Here is a 24,047-nt window from a genome sequence, read left to right as displayed (position 1 = left end):
ACAGTACACAGACAGAGTAGCAAGGGATACACATACGGTAAGGCAGAAAATCTGGCAGTTACAGTAAAATCACAAACATTCAGAAACAGGTTCACCTGACATATAAAATAGGAAGCGTGCTTAGGCAAAACGTGTCTGGCTACAACAATTCCTGCCTCTTAGAAACTGCTTGAAAGATTTCTCCTTACCTTGTTACTCTAGAGAAGCAATTCTCACTAGTATGGTATAGTATCTGGAATGTGCCCGAGCTTCCCTCTCTGTGGGTTAAAAATGCAGCCTATGCATCTTTACCAGCTCAGTTCCTTTTTTTCTTGGGTGGTTAAAGCTCAGCAGTGATGGAAAGGGCTTGAGGGATGATAGCAGGTTACAGGGCATGTTCTTCACCATTCCACACAGCGGGAGTGCAGCAGGAGGTGCTCCAGGCAGGCAGCAGCAGTTCCCCTGCGGCCTGTGAAGGGAGAGGCCCCTACTGGGGCAGGCTGTCCCCCTGCACCCCATGGGTCCCACATGGAGCAGATCACGCTGCAGCAACACAGGAGCACTCTGTTCCTGATGGACTGCAGCCCATTGGAAGGACCTACATTAGAGTACAAAGAATGGCATCCCATGGGAGAAACCCATGCTGGTGGAATAAAAGAAGAGTATGAGGAGGAAGGGACAGCAGAGATGAAGCGATAGGGACCCAACCGCCCTCCTCCATCACCTTACACTAGGTGGCAGCGAAGGCAGAAACATTAGAAGTGAACCTGGGCCTGGGAGGATGAGTTGTGGGGGAAGCAGATGTTGATTTTGTTTCTTACCATCCTACTCAATTTTTAATTGGCAATAAATTAAATTACTCTCCCTAATCTGGGTCTCTTTTGCTTACCAAATACTGTCATGAGCAATCTCCCTGTCTCTTACCTTGCTCCAGAAACATTTCTGTCTTAACCTTCTCCCTGTGTCCTTCTTAGGAGGGGGAGTGAGAGCAGCTGGGTGGGCACCTGATGGCCAGCCAAGGCCAATCCACCACACCCAGGTTATTGCCAACAGCTGATTTAAAGAACATCAGAGCACATATCTCTGCAGCCAGAGTGTAAATTGCTTTTGCTAGGGTGCTAACTCGTTGTTTATGACAGGAACTTGAATACCTACTGCCTTCTAGGTCAGAAATCCTTTAAAATAGAACTCTTTTCCCATATGAACAGTGTTTGAATGTGAAAAGCAAGAAGTTAATGTACGGAGTTAACACTATTTAAGAGTCCCTATGATGAGTCAGAACAGAACTGGAAAGGCAATTTGTGTTACTGCATGAGGAGGAGGAGGTCTCAGGTTCCTTTGTCAGTCAGTGCCTGAACCAAGCCCCCCTCCCCACCCCCATCAGCACAGGAGGATGAAATTTGTCCCTTTCTATCAATTGCATTGGGTGCAAATCTTCATCCAAAGTACATCATGCTTCAAATAATTCTCTATTCACATGAAAATGCAAACAGCTGAAACAGCTTCCCACTTTCATTATATCTTTTATGTACTTTCTCAGGTTACACTGTGTGTTGTTCAATCTCCTACCCAGCATCATAAATAAATACATCAATATGCAGAGATTATACCATCCTACCCAAAATGTTTCTCAATTTTTAATTATACCTTTAGCCTGCCACAGGCTTCAGTTCCCAATCTCTGCCATGCTTTTCTCAGTTCACTACTTTTTTTTTTTTTTTTTTCTCTGATCACAGGCCCATGAAATTTTTCACATCCTCTTGAGCACATGGAATCGCATGAACTTTGCTCTGTCCTATACCTGACAAAGAGCTTTCTCTGCTCTTTACTGCTGCCTCCTGGGAAAATTTGACAGTGCATACTTCCAGTCCCAGCTGCTCTACCTGGCCTCCTCCCTCCGTTTTGAGGTTCCAGCATTTTTTCTTTTTACTTTTTCCAATTTCTTTCTGCTGCTTTCCTAGGATTCCATTTATCCCAAGCTTTGCTTAGTCTTAAACACAAGTGCCAAGACCTACCTTGAGAGCAAGGAGTGCGAGCTCTAATGCTGCAAGTCTGTGAAATGTCAAAGTACCCTACTGTTCCAGCAATTCAAGTTTGTATTGCAATCTTTAGTGTTACTGTCCTTTGGTTAAGATAAAGAATTCAAAAAATGGCTTTTACCTTTTAATTGTAATTAGATACTGATGAGATTTTGATGGATGGAATTTATCCATAAAATTCTGCGGCAGATGAAATAGTGTATTTTTTTTGTTGTTTGTTTGTTTTTTAAGGCATTACAAACTTTCAAACAAACTTGTTTATGACATTTTAAAAGATATCACAAAAGCATATATTGAAATACTTTATTTCCATCTCACAAAAAGCAATAGTGTTTGCAGTACACATGCCTTTCAAATCAGTGCTGGTAATATGCAAAAACATTTCTCTGAAATATAAAGAAAATAAGCTTCTCTTCCCTTTACAAATGAAACAGACAACTTTGCATATTTTATATCTATCTATACATACACACACACACACACAATATTCAAATCCCCATCTGAAGGCAGGTATTTTACAACCTGAAATGTTACCACTCACAGTTCAGACACCTGTGAATTTACATCGTCTTATATATTTTTACAGTGTTTAATATACAAAGACTAACCCATTACAAGTACCTACAGTATACAGCATTTCCAAATTAACTTGTAAGGTATTTTTCAGGGATACCTAACATAACCTTGACTTAATGAAGACAGGGCTCAGTTCTCACCGCAAAAATTTGTTTTACACCATATATTCAAATTCCTCCATCTCCAATTCTTGGAATGGAAAATCTGTACTTCATTTTTACAAATTCAAATTACTGTGTTTCAATCCATTCAAGCCACTATATTTTTTTTTATAAAACTATATACTTAAGATTGTATTGTGATTTGTTTAATGCCACCATTACTAATTCAAAAAAGATGCCTGTCTCCTATTCTGCATCAAACGAAGTTAAATTGTCACATATAAAAGTCAATATATCTACTACAACAGCAGGTTTAAATAACACAGCAAAATTAGAGATTTAAATTCTTTAGCAATATGACCTGAGAGTTTAATACGGTACATGTACTTTTTTCCCCTAGAAATCATGTGACCCAATGACATAAAAAAGTAACAAAAATCTCTGAACATTTAGTAACATCTTGATGAAAGTGATAGGTATAAATATAACTATTAAAAATAAGTTTAGATATGCACTTGTCAAAACGTCAAACAATAAACGTTTAGCATGTGGAGAACTGAATGTACTACATGACGCATGAATCAGGATTATGTGGAAAAGCTAAAATGTACATGACTGAATGCAACAAGTGCATACAAATAAGAATGGTTACTGAGCATTAATTTAAACTTCAGAGTGCAAAGAAGGATATCTCCCAGCAAAGCAAAGGAAGGATGGTACAACCTGTCAGAAAATGGAATGTTCCACCAAAGGGAGAACAGGTAAAAGATACAAATTCAAGTTACACTTCTAACATCTGTTAGCCAACAAAAGAAAATTATTACTCCCATGATTAGGTTTCTCATAGATCATTCCTGCAATGCATGTTCAGAATTAAGTGTCTCAAATACTACAAGATCTGAAAAGTTATCCTTTCTATCGTAGACAGTATCCTTCTACACCTTCTGAGTGCCAAGTCTGGTAATTAATGCAGAAAATTCAGTCCAAACAAGCTGGCTCTCTATAAATGAGGGATTTCCATACAGGAGTGGACAAGAAGAAAGTTTTAGTTTCTTCTAGAAGGATTAGTTTACAACAGAATGAGCTTGACAGCAATACGACACTTAGGAGGAGACGCAACATTATTTTATGGAAGTTTATGTACGCAGTAGTTCCATAACTGGAAAATTTATATGCTGAAGTACAGTTTTATATCATATTTATAGGGTGCAACAGAGGCCAACACTGTTAAGTATACTCCCTCTGACAAACTTCAGTTACCTGACAAACAATCTGTATAACAAGAACGAACCCTCAGCAATTGTAGTCTGCTTTCCCATTAGCAGCACTGAATAGTGCTCAGAGAAACACGTCGCATCAACCTCTAAGAACAAGACCTCAATTGGCTCCTGCAGGAAAACAGGATGTTTATTCTAACATACTGTCTGGCGTGTCACTTTGATTATAAGCCATAAGGCACAATGACCATTTACCTCTATGGCCAGTTACACAGAAAAAGTAAACCTATTTTAAACTCTTTCGTTCCATATGTTACCATCTTTTCACACATTTCCTATACTGCTTGCACTTTTTCCATCTCTAAATAAAAATAAAAGCTGAGCTGGCAGAGGGAGCAATCCTTTTTTCCAGGGACAAAGTTAAGGGCTCAATTGCTTGCTTACACTTTTCCTGGTAGGCTAATTTTACATAGGAAAAGTATTTATTTCTGATTATTTATGGAAGTAAAAAATATATACATGCATATTTGCTTTTCTCCACAATTAACTCTTAAAATTACAAGTGCATTCATTATAAATAGAGGATACTGGAAAGTAACAAGACAATCAGTGCATAATGGCTTTGAAGACTAATTACTGTAGCCCATCTGAACATATACTGTAGTTCCATTTTATTAAACACTATAATTTTACATTGCAGGAGATGATACAAAGCTAGTAGCATTTGAACTCACAGCTTTTCACTGCAAAGCTCTTCTGCTGTAAAATAAGAATGGCCTAAGATATATAAAAAACATTAGCTCGGTAAATTTTAGCTAGAAAATACTATGGAAATTAAGTAGGGAGGTCCTATTGGCTACAATATGTTTTTCATTTGATCAGAAGCCAAAGAAAACTCAAGGAACTAGCAAGATTTCATTCCTTTGCAGTAAGGAATGCAGTAAGGCATGACAGATGTGGCTCTAAAGGGCAATTCATTGCTCATGCCTTAGCCATTCTAACCTTCATCAGTTCCCAATAATCTCAATAACGGAGGAGTATATTTAAGCATTTCCCTTGGAAGAAGGACTCCAGCACAGTTTTTATTAAGGTTATAGATTCCATGACAGAAAAACAATTTAAAAACCTCTACAACTGATACACTAAAATTATTACCTATTAGAAAAAAAAAAAAAAGAAATGCAGCAAAAAGTGAAATGAAAAATTATTCCAAACCTTCCCCCCTCCCTCCCCTGACTTTCCAGACATTCTTGGTACAGTTTGCAATACGAAACTTAGCTGCACGCTATTTCCTTGAAAAGAGCTAATTATCAGTAAACCGTCTGAATAAAATCTTAGACTTCTATAATCCTACAGCAGAAATCAGGAGGAACATGGGATCTTCCTCCACAGTTTCCATTTGAAATTTTAGATGCCTCAGTACCATAGTCAGGGCTGAAGTAAAAAGAAGTGTGAGGGGATAGAAAAGTGAAAGCATACTACTGTTTTCTCAATTAATATTAAGAAGTGACTGTGAAGGAGAATGAATGACAACTACATATATACACACAAATATACAAATATGGAATTCGTATTTCTGCAGAGAGCATAAAGGTTTAAAATAAACAAAGAAATAATACCACAAGACATAGAAGTTTGTAAAAAAAAATAATCAGAGAACATAACTAATTACCATTCTAATTGCATGACTTTTATGGAATTAGGATAATATGATCTACTTTCAGTGCTTACATTCCTTCTTCAGTACTTGTGAAAACTGCTCATTTCTGGGCCTCTGGGGCAAGCAACTGTTTGTGCACTCTCAGAAACTAACACACTTCCTAATAATTTCAAGATTAGAACTGCAGATTTAGTTTATAATGTGAACTGGTGAAAATGTGAGGAATTTCTTTTCCAAGAATTTCCCATTCTTGAAGGATGGGAAAAGTATGGCATGGCTTAAGCAATCACAGCTTACAACTTCTTCTCATTAAATGAGCAGTCAATGCTGCAATTTCATCAATTAAAGCCTTCAGTTCAAATTACCTGTGACAAATTTTTACGTCCACAAACTTAACTCTCATTCAAACTATTATCTTCTTCAGAACTTGCTCTGACTGAAATTAAAACTCTGCTTTATTCAAAATTTTCAACTTTTAACTATTAATGTTTTCATATTGAACCACATATCGGGCACTGGTAAGACAACAGGTCTGAATCTGCTTGCATGAATCCACAAAAGGTGCAACAGTAATGAAATGAACATTTGAAAACATCAGATCTCCACATAAACAAGTATGATTACTCTTGCATGTGTTTTATGTACATGCTATACCTCAAAAATGGCCTTTCTCTCTGCTTTTGAAAGACAAGATTGTACAATTGGTACAATTGGTATTTTGGCTTTCTAATGTGGCATGTCTCTGCTTTTAGATCCCCCTTTTTTAAAAAGAGTATGATTAAGATCCCCTTTTTTTTTTTAAAGTATGAAGATTTAGATCCCCTTCTTTTAAAGAGTATGAAGATTTTTCATACAAGGATTTTCACAACAGTAGAAGAACAAACCATTAAAATCTAAATGAGAAGCTTTCTAAAACTATACTGAGTAAGCATGTACACAAATTATACTGTGATATCAAAGGTAACAGGCAAGGGAAAAAAAGCATAAACTTAACCAAATGAAGTGGCTGAAACACTGACTAATTGCAGGACCTCTGCAACAAGTGGTGAAATGAGAAATCAGTAGTCAGAAGTAGACAAATCAGTAGTCAGTCTAACAGATAAACCAGCCTGTTAACAACTTCTCCTGGCAGTTTTGTGCAGTTGCTCACAGATCAATGCAGCAACATCAATTACACTCCAATTTTTAACAACACAATTCTCAAAGATGTCTAACAAATTCAGAGTAAAAGTTCCAAGGCCACATCAGTGTTTTTGGAAATTCCACCCCTAACACATTTGTTTTTGCTGTCTGGCTTTCTCCTTTCCATGCCGACTATTAGTGCCCAGCCATGTTAAACATCAAAGTGTGTATGATTAGCATGACGTATTACTTTTATTTTTCATGTAATTACTAAACAACACAGTGAAAAATCAGAAGTCTAAACTGAATTCAAATTCAGACCTTATTTACCTTTCCTCAAACAGCTGTACTTTATGAGATCCTCTAATACTTAGGTATACTATGTATGACTTTGTTTCACAACAGCTTCTCTATCTACAAATGTGGAAACTACCTGTATTTTTGCATTAACAAAGCCCTACTAATTACCTATCAGTCTGCAAAAATACAACAGTTCATGGTAACTTTTTCTTTCTGCTCTTATCTGTCAGTATCAACGCACTGCTGAAAAACTAGAACATGATACCAAATGAAAGGATATTAAGTTTCATAATATATAATTTATGGAGATGTTTGGTCTATAGATGAAAACAGTTTCAGAATAAATACATCCTGCTCATAAATGCTTCAAGGGAAATCAAAATGTATGTGAGACATGCCCTGAGCTATCTAGACTCTCTAATAGTGCAAACAATGTTGCAGCAATGCCTGGTTTCACCCTGGCTTTTGCGAAAGAAACAGAGCAACTGTCCACGGATTTCCTAAATGGCTGACACACCATAGTGTTACGTGCGCTACAGCCATTTTTGTAGCTTTGCTAAGTTCCTCTCCATCCACTGGATATTGAGCTGAATTGTGCCAAGTGCCTCTTTTACACAACGCAGTTTAGAACTCTCTTCTGACTTTGATTCAAAAAATGTCTTCACCTGCATAACAAGAAAAAAATAAAGAAAAATAAAATGTTAATAAAAATCAACACAGACCTCAGAAATAGGTACAGAAGCAAAGGCTACACATGTGCTGGAAATAGAGAATCATATACACTTATGCAGCAAGTAAAATTCTCAGAGTTGGCTTCCCAAAATGCAAAAATGCCTTTCATGGGAACAGTAGCAACAACCCATTTGGTGCAATAAATTAGTTTACCAATAAACAGATACTCAACTCATCACATTAATTACAGAGCAATCACAGAGCACTCAAAGTTCTAGAAAGAGAGGTGTTTTTATTTTTTTCTTTGTGAAAAAGAACTAATTGTTGCTTAGTGACCCAATGTAGTCCTCTGGAATGACCCCCATTTCCACTCAACATTTTAACTGTCAATGCTTACACTTAAAATACTATTGCTCATATGGTAAGAAGCCATCTCTACCCAATTTTCTGAATGAAAACATTAGACTAAACCATAAACCACTCTTGACAGCACACATTCAGGGCCTTGTGAGGTAAGACTCAAATTTCTAACAGCCAGTAACCGGATCTTATTTTATACTCAACCTCCACAACAGCTCTTCGGGACTGTTGACAGCCAAACTAATCTAGAACAAATCTTAATGGCTCTCTATACCATTCCACAGATGCAGAAAGCATAGGTTATTGACAAGGTTTAGACCAAAATTTTGTTATCACTATTCTGGGAGACAGAGTGTTCCAGTGAAGAGGAAACCAGAGCAACACGAACAGATAGCTGTGCTTGACTGTGTATATTCAGCTCTGCTGTTGATTCAAAATATAATCTTCAACATGTTTACGTACGTATTTCCTATGTGTGATATAGGGATAGAAATAGCCGTATATCCTTGCAAAAGGGCCTTAGTGACTGTAAGTAACTGTCTTCCTCTACCCCAAAATAACTGAGGACAGCACTGGCATTAGAAAATACGATTTTCTGACTGATTAAGCCACCGACCTCAAGTAGATGTGCTCTTGTTGCAAACTGAGAGGTTGATGAACTAATGATGTTCTGGATAGTGTATGAGCCTAGATGAAATCTGAAATACAAAGAAGAGAAAACTTAGAAGCTATTTTAACATGCAGGTTCAGTATATGCACACATTCAAATTTTTTTTTAAGTGATACAAGGCATTAGCCAGTCCAAGCCTCAAGATGCCTAACCCCTATAAAAACTGAACTTCAGAGCCAAAGACAAGGAAAATTTTCAAACATCTATCCCAGCCCATAACACTAAAGAACTGAGGACATCACACATTGAGCAACGATGTCTACACTTGTGGTATGTATTCAACAACTCTAAAGCAATCAAATTTGCCTCTAGAAATCATTTCAAGCCAAGTAATTTTGTAACATTGATTATTAATTACTCCTGCTTTAGCAAGCAGGAATTTTCATCCATGAGAAGCATTTTTAACAATGTGAAACTGTTCCAAATCACAACAAGGATTTAGAAATACCATTTTCTAAGTACTGTCAGTTTTTGAAGATTTGTAGGCCAGCTCTGAAGTTTCAAGAACAGTTAAGAAGAACATATTTCTAAAGCAAGTGTATTTTTTGGGGGGGTTATTTGGTTTTTGGGTTACTATAGAAAGGTAGAATAAATAGATGCTGAATGAACTGCCTGGGTTTACTTTTGAATGCATTTGATCCACAAAATATCCCACAGCTCCAGCAGCCATCTTAGTTACAGACATCACTCTTAATAGAAATTCAAATCAAGATTTTCTAGAATAACTGTGAGGTTCTGAGAGGCTTCAATGTTCCATTAGCCGTTAAGTGAGATTTCAAAATTTATTGTCCAAGTTATTTTCACAAAGTCTAATTTTAAAACAGGCTTTGAAGTTATAATAAACAATCTTATATGAAGCAAACTATTTATTCACTTGCACTTCATAATAGTGGTCCTTTTGGCAACGTGGGTATGAAAAGCTACATCAAAAGCCTTACTTTCTTGTAAGCTTTTCCCAGTTCTCTTTGACAAAGTCCCAGGCCAACAAATATCCAGGCAAACTCTGGCTAACAGTTGCTACAATATGTGAAAGCTCCTGCGCCCTGATGACTTCTCCCTCAAGGCTGTTCTGCATTAACCTAGAAGACAAAGCATATGAAAAGGGACAGGAAAAAAATGCTATTTATTCATGTTTTCACATGATTCTCCTGACAGCCCTGAATTAGATGGAAAAGATTATGTAAAATATCAAACAACAATCAACTTTTGGTATCTAAAGCATACAGATGCTACATTTTATAGACACTGTATTCATTTAGCTTGAGTTTCCAAGAAAAGAGTGATGTTAGCTCTAAACCTAGTACCTGAATTTTCATTGCTGTTGGAAAAGATTGCGTAAATTTTCACAACTTGTAAGACAAAACAGTTGACTGGTAAGTTAAGAGAGAAAAGCAGGAATAACAGGAATCACCTACCAGGACACACTTAGTGTCTTCGATGTAATACTAAGATTTAGTCTATAAAAAGGTGTAAGAGGTCAAAGAAATAAAGAAATATTGAAAAACAGCGCACACACACACACAGACAGTTACTGTCTTGGATATGAAGATGTAACAATCTCTGAGGACTCAGTGAGCAATCTGTTTTACCATTATAACAGAATCTGCAATTTTCTTCACCAATAGCACAAAGCTTTTAAGTCAAATTTTTAAAATTTGTGCATATTCCACCTTGACGGAGTTCATCTTTTTGACCTACTCTATTAAATAAATTATCTGGAAGTGAAAAATATCAGTTTCTTCATGTTTACAGAAGCCTGTACAAAGCGTCTGGCTAGATTTTCTTTAGTATTCAGATTATTTTTCTTTTCAACAATTAAAAAGAAAAAACAACATTTAATTTATACCACATAGAACTTTGTGTCTTTCATACCATATCAGCTTTCTGACATCCTCTGTGCTGGCCAAGGCTTCGATCATTTTGCTTTTCTCTGCTTCAGAAACTGAAGAGGAATACATCTTTAGGAGGAATTCCCAGCCTTCATTAGTTTTGGCTCCAGTTATAAATATGACTTTCATAAGATCACTAGGCAGACTACAGGGAAAAAAAAAATCAAAAACAAAAACAAAACAAAAAAGGGGGGACAAGAAAAGCTCATCTGAGAAAAGAAGGAAGAAAAGTTACAAAATGAAAAGATTAGCTTGAAAGACATGCCTCTCATTTTTGCAATTTATTTCTGTAGCAATTTTAAGTTTGCTGGACACATGAATTCATGCCTTTCTAGTATTTTAGCTCATTGGGAAAAAGCAGATTGTATTAGTCATATGAAAGCACAGCAAATGGTACAAAAATCAGTGTCATTTTCTATGGCACAAAATGCACAGGAAACCAGAGAAGAATGAGTTCTGCAAGAGATAAAAGTATACTTTGATTCTGCCACTAAGTAATTCTCCTCAAGTATGCAGCTTAAGAAACACAGTTGAAAACAATTTGTAGATGGTTTTGCAGTCACATTGGAGACTGCAGAACAAAGTTTTAAAATCTAGCACAGTTTTCCCTTTCATCTTAAAACTGCAACTTCTTTTAGACAAGCAACAGTAAGTGACAGAATGAAGAGCTTTATCAATATTCAGATAGCAGAGTTAACAGGAAAGTAGGTAGGTAAAACAGTGGAAGCCCATTTTTGTGATACCTCATTGTTCCATTAGACTTCATCCATTTCTCAAACTTATCAGTGGCAGCTGCTCTACATTGTCTTATATCATGGGTGCAGGCAAAAGCTAGTAGCATTGACCGGAGCTCTCGTTCAGACAAAGTCCCATTATCTGTCCAATGCTGTTGGTCAATTTTATTTCCAAGTAGGTTTTCTATTCTATACTAAAGGAGGAAAAAATATTAGCAATAACTAATACTTCCCAAGAGAATTTTCCACATACAAAGTTAAAAGTTTTATAACTGTGAAAGTTAAACATAGAAGTTTTGCCTCATTATCTATATAATGTGAAATGCGTTCATTTGATTCATGCCAGTATGGAACAATGCTAGGGCCGCATGATGAAATGTAACCTTCTATCTAAGAAAAACAGAGTGATTAGTGTACATGGTTCTTGTATCATGCAAAGGAAGGGTTCAGCAATTTGTGTAAATAGAGGGTTTGAAGGGCGAACATTGGGACTCTGGTCTGGGAGATAAGAGGACCAAGGAGTTCTTTAGGAAACTGCTGACTTTTGCATGGGACGCTGCCCAAGCCTCTGATATCCGGCAAAGAAATCACCAAATAAGGAGAAAGTGGGAGTTGAAGGACATCCGAAGGACAAAGCCTGGGAGGAAGACTACGAGCCTTCAGCATGAGCGATCCCCAGAGAGACCACCAGAGACTGATACGCATGTGTCAGGAGAGGGTTCGGATTCCGGGAACTAATTATAACAACCCTGCCTCTTCTAGGAGTAGTGATGAATATGTATTAGTCTAGGAGCATAAAAACCAGCCGCCTGATGTAACAGGTGTGCGTCTTGGTGGAACAGAGACTCCTGGTGCACCCAACACTGTTTGCTTGCCTCTATTCACTTAATAAATTGCAAACTTTAATTGGAATCCTATTTGGGACTCAATCATTTATCACTAATAAATAACAGACACCACATAGATCTGAAAGACAGGCCAGGTCTGCATTTATGTTACACAATCAGACTGAAGAACATTTTTCCAGATACTGCAATTCAAACTCATCATCAGCTCATGATCTCAACTAACTACAAGTTCTGCCTGTTTAACTGTGTTTAACTCCATCAAGTGTCAGTTAATATTCCTTAGTTTAACACAGACAAAGCTTTATGTCTTTCTAGTTTTGTAGCTTGGAAAAAACAAGGTGCCCCACCAACTAGCATATCTCAGCTGAGACACTCCAATATAAACTATTATAATTTAATGGAAAATGCAGGCAAACCATAGCTTGGGCTGCTTTTTACAGTAGATAATGATTTGTAAAACCTTGAATAAATACTAAATAAAAAAAAAAATATAGCAGTTGCTTTTTTGTTTCTTTCAAGCTACCAAGGTTCATTTTAAACTCGTGGATAGATATAGAAAGGAGGCTTCTAAATTATCAAGGCAGAACAGACAAATAAAAGACATTTCCACAGCAAGAACTGAGACTACACTGTTATGCCTGTAGCACTGCATGATGTCAGTCTAACACATATCTGGAATGGGACAATGACAACCATTAGTGTATTTTTATTTTCACAGACAATAGCTTTGCTTTTTTCCCCAAATGCTCCCACTGTGTCTATGTAAAGCAATTGGATCAATGATCTCCATCCACTTTAATGATTTTTGGAAATAATATTTATGTACTAGAAAGTGTCATAGACTCTGTATTGACTTGATCTTTATACCCATTGTTGTAAATCCCCAGACAACACTGGGCCAGCAGTGCATTACAGTCCCTAAAAAAACCATTGAAAAAAAACTAAAGTCAGTCCACAAAATGTAGCATTGCAGTAGATCTATTTAACGAAAAGCGTGTAAGACTAAGAACTGTCTAGAATCCAGTCCATCTTCATGAGATTACTGAATAATACATTCAACAGTCAACACTGATTAAACTGTAAACAACATTATGACAAGTTATTTCAAACCATTTTTTCCAAAAAAACAGTACATACGATCACACGTGCTGCCAGTTGTTGTTCACCCTTTTTCTCTAAAAGGTTGTAGATAAGACTCAGCTGAAACAATGCTTGAGTGAGTGGTGCAGTACTGCTCTCTTCCTTAAGGTAATCGATCAGCTCAAAGGCCTTTTCCAAAGACTCTTTCCCTAGGCTGTAGGTCAATGAACACAAACATTAAAACAGTTTAAGTGATGCTGCCTGCCTTACCCAAGTTACAATAATCTTCGTTACATCAGCAGACGAATTCCTAAATAGAGGAAGTTGTAAGAAATGGTTTTGATGTCAAGGTTTTTGTAATATAATATCAGCAAGAAGATAATGACATTAACATATCTTCAATTAACAAAAATGAAAATAGATAAGAAGAGGCAAAACTGATTTCAGAAAATATTTATCATGAAGAGGGTATTCAGATACAGGAAACAGCTGTCTAAAAGGCCATCCAGAACATTCGGCTCTAGTGCTAATGGGAAAAGACAATATAGGAGCCAGTAAAAAAAAATTGAGAAGCAAACAGCTTGCTTCTCTACGGTGAAATATTCTCTAACAGAGTGCAGAAAAATATCCTTCTAGGCAGACTGTAAGACACCAAAGAAAACAATGTCTCCCAGCAATGGAAGCTATCATATGTCTATGTGATGTAAATAAGCAGATGCTGCTATAAAAATCAGGGAGATAACATCTAACACCAATATGGATGCATCAGTGAAATAACTTTTTTTTTTTTTTTTTTTTTAAAGTTAGTGAATGGTTTCAATAGGCTAATGAAGTCTGAATTAAAATGTGTCTGATGCAGGCTTCATAAGAACCCAGGTCTGATTCTTGTTTGGCTTGGAAAAAAACTTAAACACAAAATACGTTTTCCAGTATAAAAACCTTACCTTGCAAGGTTGAAGATATTGTTGATCAAATTGGCTCTGTCTTTAGCACTCAGAGCCGTGTGGTTTTTTTTCAATAGATCAATCAGTGTGTTCCAGTCTTCTGCATAGTGTACTATGTAATAACCATTCATGTCGACATTGAATTTTATCCATTCCACCTCTTCTGGAAGTTCAATGACAGCTAACGAACAGACAACCAGTTAGTAGCAGACAAAGGTGTAACACCTGTTCTTTCAAATCCAAATCTGTGAAGTAGACTGGTTCCAGAAATTTAACAAGTATTTTCCGGCTCACTAGTTCCCCTCTACTATGAGGGCGAATAGCTAGCAAAAATGTTCTGAGCGAAAGCTTTAAAATACTAGGCTGTACATCTTCCTTCGGTGCTACATCTGATTGGATGAATAATATCCTAGTCTGACCCCAGTTGTATCTATGCACTCTAAAATACAACAAAGGCAAAACAAAAGGGCACGTAATGCCTTGTGATCACAGCACAGTAAACAATTTTAATAGGTAAACCTGTCCTATCCAGAAACAGAAATGGTAACATTTGTCATTCATGGGGACTGTACAGGATAGGTTGAAGCACATCTTACTACTCTTGAGATCAGGAGAATTATTTCAACATGCCAAATCAAACCTCAGGCTCAAGAAGATGGTGAACAAAGGGAGCACTATTATTCTACAGTCAGGGCTTTTGAGTTATTTTGTATTTTACCAGTGATCCTACCACCAAAAAGAATTACAAGGAAAACATAGTTATCTGAATACTACTGTGGAAGCTCCAGTATGTACACTAAGTAGCTTAGTTTGGTGAATTATTTTAGATGTGGAAAGAAAAATAAAAACAAAAAATAACAAAATACCCAGGGCACACAGGTTTTGTCACTGTTTTTTTTTTGTTGATTTTTCATTTTAACTGGAAAGCAGCTTGCACTACGTCAATGACACTGCTGGCTATCTACTTAAATTTTATGTTATTACAGTTAACTAACATCCAAGGGAATGAGAGTACCTTTTCCCTTTCACTGACACTGTTTCAGCAGAAATCTGTCCCACTTAGGTTTTTGTATTTAAAACAAGGCAACAATCAGAGAAGACCATTCAGGAAGTAAACAAGCTACCACCTTAGTCACACAAAACGTTTGTATATTGTGTTTTATTCAATACAGTCAAACTATTCACAGAGAAGTGAAAGAGGGATCTCATAGTAACACAGCAGTAAATAATAGGAGAGAGACTAAGCTCTGCTACCTTAAATGAAAGCCTGCTTTCAAATTAAAAAGGTAGATAGCACAGAAGGATGGGAACAAGTTAAGTTTTAAGAATTTTGACTTGATCGTAAGAAGTAAATTTATGAGGTGCTTTAATACTGAATCCATATCCACTCATATGTCTATTAACATTGCACAAGCAAACCAATTAATAACTCGTAGGCCTTTCCAGGCCTCACTAGTTAAGAGAGATTTGCTGTCCAGTTCTCCTTTTAAACAACCCTGTTTCCTCTCTGCCCACTAACACATACATATAAACAGTGACACACATCAGAAAAATAAATAGACAAATAGTGGTGACATTAAGTTGGATGAAAGGACACACTCTAGATTCAGAGTCAGATGGATACAAAAAAAAAAAAAAAAAAAAGGACTTTTGGGATAAAGGAAACAAAATTCTTTATTTCAGTTGATTCTGTAATTCTTGCCAAAGATGTCAATGTACATAGTACTTGTGATGCTTTTGAAATTTAGTGAAATTCTGCCACAAACTCTTTTGCACTGTTCTCCTACTCTCATATCCTACACATTCAAGTATCCGCAGCCAAGGAGGAATTAGTAAGGTGAACATGAGAGCACCAGCGGGGACATTTATGGTCAAAAAGATGTAATCAGTCTGCTTACCTATTCATTCTAATAAGATAAAAACCACATTCCGTTAAACAGCTTTATTTTTCCATTCTGATAATTCATAAAAACTGCTTGTAAACCTCCATCTCAAATTACAAAGGCCAGGAATAAATGAGTGTTTTGTAAAAGCAATATCACAATAATAAAAAATTATATATATTTTTCTTTAATTATAGTATTTCTTCAGTCATGTTGTATGGCTGGTAATTTGTAAAAATCAGTAAATGGCAAAAATGTCAGGATCAGCTCTAAGCATTTTATTTTAATTTTTTACAGCTTTATTTTGAACAGTAGAGGTAGGAGATCGGTTTATGCGTTAAATATAATTGCAAGTTAAATATGCTGAATTGTAAATTCAATGAAGGAAATACATCAGCAAATGTAAAACAGTAAGCCAGATCAGCTTAAATTAGAGAGAAAAGCTATTCAGTCAGTGAAACCAACGTGGAGATGGACAAAGTGATTTTTACACAGTACTACATAAAACTGTACAGAAACTATTCACTTGGCATGGAGAAAAACAGGACTGAATCTGAAACAAACAAAAGCTATATGGACTAGCAATTTAGGATTCAAACTCACTGCTGCAGCAAAAGCAGGGTTTATGTGAAATGATCTAAGACTTTCAAGTTGTACAATAGCTTTCTGAAAAAACTTAATCTGTTCCAGGTGGAATAATTTCTTGTAACTTTAAACAAATTAAGTAGTATTTGAGTGGAAAGTGACTTCCTTACATTTCAGTATATTGGCAGAGCAAAGGTCATAATACTCACTCTCCAGAGGACATGCAGTTCAAAATGTTTTGTGCATGCGCTGTGATAAGTACAGGCTTTAACAAACTGCAAATCTGCTTCTGTCTCACTTGCTGCCTTTTACTTGTGCATAAAATGCTATGGGCAATCAACTCTCTAATGACATTGATGACACTACTAGTAGTACCTGGCTCCAGATCTCTGTAATCACTTTATACTATGTGTCTTCATCTTCACATCTTATGCAAGTATGTGCTCAGAAAGACCTGCAATCTGTAGCACATCAGGAACTTGCTTCCAAAGTTTTAAGTCACATACCTGACTTCTGGTCCAGTAAGTATGCATTAACACAATGGGTAAAGTTGCACCTATTAGTCATGTAGGTGAGAGGAATATGCCACAGATAACTGCAAAGGAAAGCAAGTATTTACTGACATATAATTTACAGTTTATTTGTTTTGAAGGTTCACTGAGTTTTTAATTTAAAACATTTTAATATAATAAAAGTACCAGAACCACATCATGCCGTGTAACAAAGTACAAACCCCCCTCGCGTGGCATCAGAACGTGATCAAAGAAAGCATGTACAGCACATACAGCAATTTCTTTTATTTTATTCCCACCATGTTGAGAAGTGGATGAATTTCCCAGTACTTCTTCCTCAGTTCCAGCCTGCTAAATACTTTGTCCAAAGCCATGTGGACAGAACATCTCAAATTTAGCCAGTACTATTTTGACTTCAGTCCAGTGTTCAGTCTCAAGTTTTACAGGTATCATTTTTTCAAAAAAAAAAATTTAGGTCTATTCAAATACAAGACTCAAATTCCAAACCATGCTAATAGAAACCATACCTGACTGCACACCACCAAGACTGACCCAAGTGAACTGCAAACTGGAAGAATAAATGCTAACTTGTCTCACAATGATGATAATGACTTGTCTATTTAGAGGAAAATGCAACTTTAAGTGAGACAAAACAAACTGTACATGTGTTCCGATTTTGACAGGGACCATTACTGTGAATGACTCAGAGTACTCTTCTTCAAAAATTTTCATGCACTTCCCCAGTTGACATCCACTAGACAGAGAAGAATAATTAAGCCTAATAATCTTTTCCTTCTTCCCTTCCCTTTCAATCACACGTTGTTTTCCTTTTTTCCCACAACAAAAATAAAGCATAGCCCCATATCTTACACCATTTCAAAAGACAAATCCCTTTTACAGGCCTGATTCTGCAAGATGATGCTAAGGACTCAGTTATTGCTAAGAACTCACACAACTGAATAAAACCTTCAAAATCTCAGAAGGATTCAAACTTACATACTTTGGTTTGCTATGAAATACAGTTATGGTTCACAATATAAGATACCACAGAATCATTAACACAGAATCATTAAGGTTGGAAAAGACCTTCAAGATCATCTGGTGCAATCATCATGTATTTGTAACAGATTCATTTTTACAATCAGCAATTTCATCACCTTTGCTTCCTCAGCATTTATACATGTACTTTTTATTTTTTGGTACAATGGAAACTCAATGAGACAGCCATCTGCTGTCACGCATTAGTACCCTCTTCAAATTTTTACGCCAATAAAGTTTTGATTCTAGCTTTTATACTTTGCTCTAACAATGCACAAGATGCACACTGAGTATTGACAGAAACGAGCAGAAGCTCTGAAGTAAGTGCATCAGCAACTTCTGCAATGCACACTTTTAATTTAAATTTTAAAAGCTTCAGAAAAGTGTGTAAATGAAAAACTGAGCTTACAAAGGAAGCCCACAGAATTTTAGCAGTTGCTAGGGTGGAAATAGGCGTGGATAATCAGTTATTTCTCAAGGCAGATGCTAGGTGCATACACTTTTATGCCAAATTATCTTTATTACTACCAGCATTCAGACAAAATACCAGAACCCCTGAATACAAATAAGAAAGGTACATGATACAAAGAAGTTATCTGCAGATATATTTTAATGTATGGAAAGTAGTAAGAAGGTGATTACCTTGCATCTGATGTCCAATTTTCTGGTTCCACACGATATAAAAATTTTTCCTGCTGTATAGAGATATTCTTTCCTGTTCGGACAACAGTCACCAACGGAAATCCTTTATTCAGAATCCATGTTTTCATTAACTTTTTTACATCTAGTGTTCTGTTGGTGATCTGTAAAAAGCAATCATGACAGGCAAATTGCAATTTTAAATTTTTTACAAAAATACAAACATTTTTAAATCTCCCTCCTTAACCTACCACATAAGTAGTAGTGGTAGTGTATTAGTAAAGAGTCATTTTGACACAGACTATGAATTTCATGAGCAATAAATTAGGGGAACAAATTGTTTTTATTTTCTCAAGCAGAGAGACTCCTTGTCAAGCAGTGGCAAGAGAAATTAGAAACATTCGATAGGCGAAACTGGTATGTTGAGAAAATAGAGACAATAATGTTCTGAAAAAGAAGTTATGGTAAGCTCCCCAGATCTAACCCACCCTCCTCACTTTCTCTTTCACTACTGGTATTCTGGTATTTTATGCATGTTTCAGATCCTGCACATCCAACATGCATGTTAAAGATCTTTCTTAAATTCTGAAATCGTCATTAGAAATTGAATTAAAGTGATGGTGTTTGTATCATAAAACATTAAAGCAATTCTTTACATTCAGGGCTTTTTTTGTATTTATTTATTTATTTTGGCATCCCACCTACCAGCGTTTGCCTAACTTAACCTCCGACCTCTTCTAATCTTTCAAGAACTGTTTGCACTACAACATCCTCACCGAGGGTCAAGTACTTTATACTGTCTACATACCACTGCCTCTTTACTAGCAGAGACGATCGTCCAACCTGAGAAAGACACTGCTATCTCTAAATTACAAAAATACATTTTAGGTGGAGCTAACAGGAACATAAGGAAATTAATACATTATTATTTAAGTTGCATATACCTTTTACCAACCCATGCTGTCTTTCTCTAGTTACCCTTGTCAGCATGTTACTACTCACTGTACAGATTCAAGTCTTCAGTTCAAGTCACATTCAGCTTTTTGGTTATAGCCTGGAGAAGACAATGCTCAGGTCGATCTCAATGTCTATAAAGACCTTACAGAAGGGTGCAAAGAGGACAGAGCCAAGCTTTTTAGACTGGTGCCCAGTGATGAGATCAGAGGCAATGGGCACAAACCAAAACACAGGAGGTTCCTCAGCATCAGGAAGCGCTTCTGTACTGTACTGGTGACTGAATATGGGCACACACTGCCCTAAAAGGCTGTGGGATCTCCCTCATTGGAGATATTCAAAAGCCATCTGGAGATGGTCTGTACCCAGGCTGGACCATGATGGCCTCCAGATGACCCTGCCAACCTTAACCTTTCCGTAAAAGCAATGAGACGTACAGCCTGGGTAGGTATGACTGTTAACCAACTGCCTGAGTATAACCGGCTGAAAGTTTGAATGTGAAAGACTACGTATAAAAGCAAAAGAAACTAAGAATTCAAAGTACAAAAAGAAAAATAAGCAGACAAAACAGCAAAACAAATGAAAATGGATACAGGGATAGTACATTTCAGTAAATGCAAGGAGGCAACAGGTGAAAACCAATGGAAAGAAAGCGCAAGAAATCTGGTACCTTCTCAGGAAGGACCTCAGTTAAAGGTCCCAATGTGAGCTAATGTGATGCAATACCAGACCAGTCCAGCTAACCCATAAGCCTTTCAAAAAAGGACATAGGAGTGTACATGAGGTGCAGGTTAATCAAAACACAGAATTAACAGTATTTACACTTACATAAAAAACAACAACAAAAATCAACAACCAACTAAAACACACACGAACACAAAAATCCCAAACCCCAATTGGTCTGATACCAAAACTAATCCATCACTAGCTGGCAAACTAGTGACTGTGGATAACTACACACACAAATTTAGAGCCACCCCAACAAGAACTAACAATTGCTCCAATTCTGCAACAGGTTAGATATCATAAGATAGATGCCAAGAACTACAACTAAACATTAATATCTTGCCTACCACTCAGTTTCTATGAGGGAACCTCATGTGTAGTTCAGAGAATTTAATACATACCACACAGAACAGACATGGGGAGATGTGTTCCCTTCCTTCATCCAAACAGCTTGAAATAGCTGTTACAGCAATAGCTTGAAACAGCTAGGCATACCTAGCAGTTCACTCTTGTTGGCATCACAGAATAGCTTGGGTTGGAAGGGACCTTAAAGATCACCTGGTTCTAACCCCCTGCCATGGGCAGGAACATCTTCCACTAGACCAGGTTGCCCCGAGCCCCATCTCATCTGTCCTTCATCTCTCCTTCTCTCTCTCCTCTCCTTCATGCTCTCCTTCACACTCTCCCTATCAAGTGTTCTGTTCTTTGCACTCCCTCCCTCTCACTCTTCCCTCATTTCTCCCACCGGTGCCCTCTACTCCCTTGTCTGCACCCTACCCCCAACCCAAAGCCACCCTGCTCTCTCCCTGCCTACTTGTGCCGTCTCCCCCCGGCGCTCCCCTGCTCACCCTCCCACTATTCACTCTCCTTTACACATCCTCTCACACCTTTGCTTTCACACCCTTGCCCGCACTCTTGTTTGCCCCTCTTGCCTGCCTTCCATCTGAGAGTGGCTGAACTAGGCCATCTGAAAATGTTTCCGTATAACCCCAGTTCTTCTTGTTGAAACAGAAGCTTCCACTGAAACAAAGGTATGTGAAGATCGTCTCAGGATGCAAATATTTACCGACAGACTTTGGATTCAGCTCCATTATGAAAGGAAACCTTTGTTCTGCATTTAAGATGACTAGTTTTATTCTGGCCTTAACACACTAACAATGCAGCTCAAGAGAGGATATCTATATGTGCTGACATGTCCACACATAGTAGATATGGTAGTGTTTACCCACTTCCAGCACTTTTTTGGGATGATACTGAATGGAGTCCTAGAAGCTACAACAATCTGCATATTTATATGACAGAAATACAATAAGCAAGAACTTCATAATATTTATCTGTAGTATAATATCCTATTTTGTTCATAAATTAAGAAATAAACCAAAATTCACAACACATTTTGTGAATTGAAAAAAACATGAGCAGAATATTAAAGATGAATACCTCATTCATGCTGTCCCACAAGTCATCACTCTGTGCAGATCTATAGTTGTGATTATGCAAATATACCTCAATGCCAGCTTGGAAAACATCCTTTGTGAGATAGTGCTTCAGCATCAACAGAAGTGAAGCCCCCTAAAGGGAAAAAGAAAAAGAAAACATATTGGTAAATTAAAAGGTACAGAACTTGTTGAGCATATACATATTGTACCTCTTTGACACTACAATAGTACCTCAGAAGATGGCAGATTTTATCCCAATTTTATTTTATCCCAAAATTTATTTTATCAGAATAATTACCTTTAACATCCAGTTGCTTTGTAAGAGTATTTTTGAGTATTTCATAAACTTCAAATACGGTTACAAAAAGAACTAATACCATTTGATTTTTTTCCCAGTTGCTTTGGAAAAAATATTTTTGAGTATCTCAAAGACTCCAAATACAGATATAAAACAGGCTAATAATGCTTGAATTCCCACCACCTCCCAGTTAATATCACCTAAAAAATATTGCATTCTCATTGATAAGTCTCTGCTGGATTATTTATTTCATTAGCAATACTCAGCCTTCAACAATTATATGACTTGCATCTACACTGAACAACTCTGCTAGGAGTAGTTCCAGTTTCGAAGTGGAAAGGAAAGCATAGACAAGTGTTTTTTATTGTTATAGACATGGCTGAAATAGCTGAACAGCTGCATTTCTATTTCCATAGAAGTGTTCTTACATCACAGCCACGAGTGAATAAGTTACCTGAGGATTTGCATACGGTACACATAAATGCAGATGAGCAGGCATATCACAAAAAGATAAAGGTGCCTTCACATTTTTCATAATATTTTAAAGAAAGGAACAAGAAAACATTATAAAGTAAATTTTCATGAAATCATGTATGGTTCTTATACATTCTGAATTTTAGTTTGGGAATTTAAGTAACATCTTGCCTGAAACTGAAAGTTGCCTGAACTTTGTTGATTTGATTATTCACTAAACTGTAGAAATACCCCTTTCTATAGGTTTTGAGAACATGGTCATTATTTCCTCTCTTGCATGAATCCATACTTTATCTATAGCTCTACTTCTTTTTTCTTTCAAAGATAACCAAACACACTGTTGTAGTAGGTTGACTGTTCTCTCACCATGATGGGTTATTGACAGCCTGCAAAACTAGGAGGCTAAAATAATTTCGTACAACAACTGCTATTTCAGATAGTAAAATGCAGAAGCCACCTATTCGCCTGTGTAAGTTTGTAGTACAGCAAAACAAAGTTGCATAATTCAGTAACAGTCACCCTATTGGCTGATTAGAAACCATGTTACAAATGCCTTCCCACTCAAATTGCCAAGGGTATCAGCTAAGATACAGGGCCAAGAGTAGTAGAATACAAACACAGTGTGAATGTAGCAAAAACTATGCAACCAAAGCCTCTGAAACAAAGATAACAGCCATGAAAAACCTGTTTCCGGCAATGCAAGGGCTACACTTCTCTTGTTTAACTCCTAAACTCCAAGACATAGGTTGCTACATCTCCATGGAGAAAACGTGCATACTTGCTAGTAACAGCAAAACAATCAAGTAATTGTCTGAATATAATGTTTTACTGATGGACTGAAACTCCAGCCTAATCACTTTGGGAATATTTCCATTAAAATCACAGTTTTAATCAAAGAGTGACAGCATTCTAACCGCAGTTACACAGCTACAGACAAGATCATGAATGTTGTATAGCTTCCAGCAGCTCACCAAAAAGCCAACTATTTGAGAGAGAAACTCTGAAGCCTGAAATATCAGCCATGCCTTCTGACACACAGCACTTAGGGACAGAAACCAAATGCACTTCACAACCATGGGAAGCTGAAAATCACATCTCTGTTCTTGTAATTCAGTGAGCACAGACCAAAAGAAACAGATGCACACCACTGTGGTTAATACCATCTGGCATCTCAGAATGCTCAGGGATGCCAGACAACAGGTTGACCAGCTAAGAAAGCAGAGAAGACAAACCAAGACAGCTCTGGGAGGTGCTTTTCACTGAGCAGAGAAAGATGCAGCACTTGACAGTTTTCTAATGAGCGCTAGC

General features: G+C 37.0%; 1 protein-coding gene across 5 annotated transcripts in view; it reads right to left on the bottom strand.

Moving 5' to 3' along the window:
• Window positions 1–6,353: 6,353 nt before the first annotated feature.
• Window positions 6,354–24,047, bottom strand: part of LNPEP (leucyl and cystinyl aminopeptidase) — a 61,973-nt gene continuing 44,279 nt past the window's right edge. For 4 of the 5 annotated variants that reach the window (XM_035309477.1, XM_035309479.1, XM_035309478.1 and 1 more), the window contains 10 exons: window positions 21,969–22,100; window positions 18,852–19,012; window positions 17,166–17,254; window positions 14,192–14,372; window positions 13,305–13,461; window positions 11,329–11,513; window positions 10,569–10,730; window positions 9,635–9,775; window positions 8,643–8,724; window positions 6,354–7,659 (listed from right to left, as the gene is read on the bottom strand). In XM_035309477.1, coding sequence (XP_035165368.1) covers window positions 7,528–7,659; window positions 8,643–8,724; window positions 9,635–9,775; window positions 10,569–10,730; window positions 11,329–11,513; window positions 13,305–13,461; window positions 14,192–14,372; window positions 17,166–17,254; window positions 18,852–19,012; window positions 21,969–22,100 — 1,422 coding nt within the window. In that variant the 3' untranslated portion in view covers window positions 6,354–7,527. The remainder of the gene's footprint in view (window positions 7,660–8,642; window positions 8,725–9,634; window positions 9,776–10,568; window positions 10,731–11,328; window positions 11,514–13,304; window positions 13,462–14,191; window positions 14,373–17,165; window positions 17,255–18,851; window positions 19,013–21,968; window positions 22,101–24,047) is intronic. The other variant, XM_035309481.1, reaches the window with a different exon arrangement.

This window comes from Oxyura jamaicensis, chromosome Z (genome assembly GCF_011077185.1).
Source record: "Oxyura jamaicensis isolate SHBP4307 breed ruddy duck chromosome Z, BPBGC_Ojam_1.0, whole genome shotgun sequence".
NCBI classification, from domain to species: Eukaryota; Metazoa; Chordata; class Aves; order Anseriformes; family Anatidae; genus Oxyura; species Oxyura jamaicensis.
The sequence above is the reverse complement of the archived record's forward strand: the minus strand, read 5'-3'. Positions and strand labels throughout refer to the sequence as shown.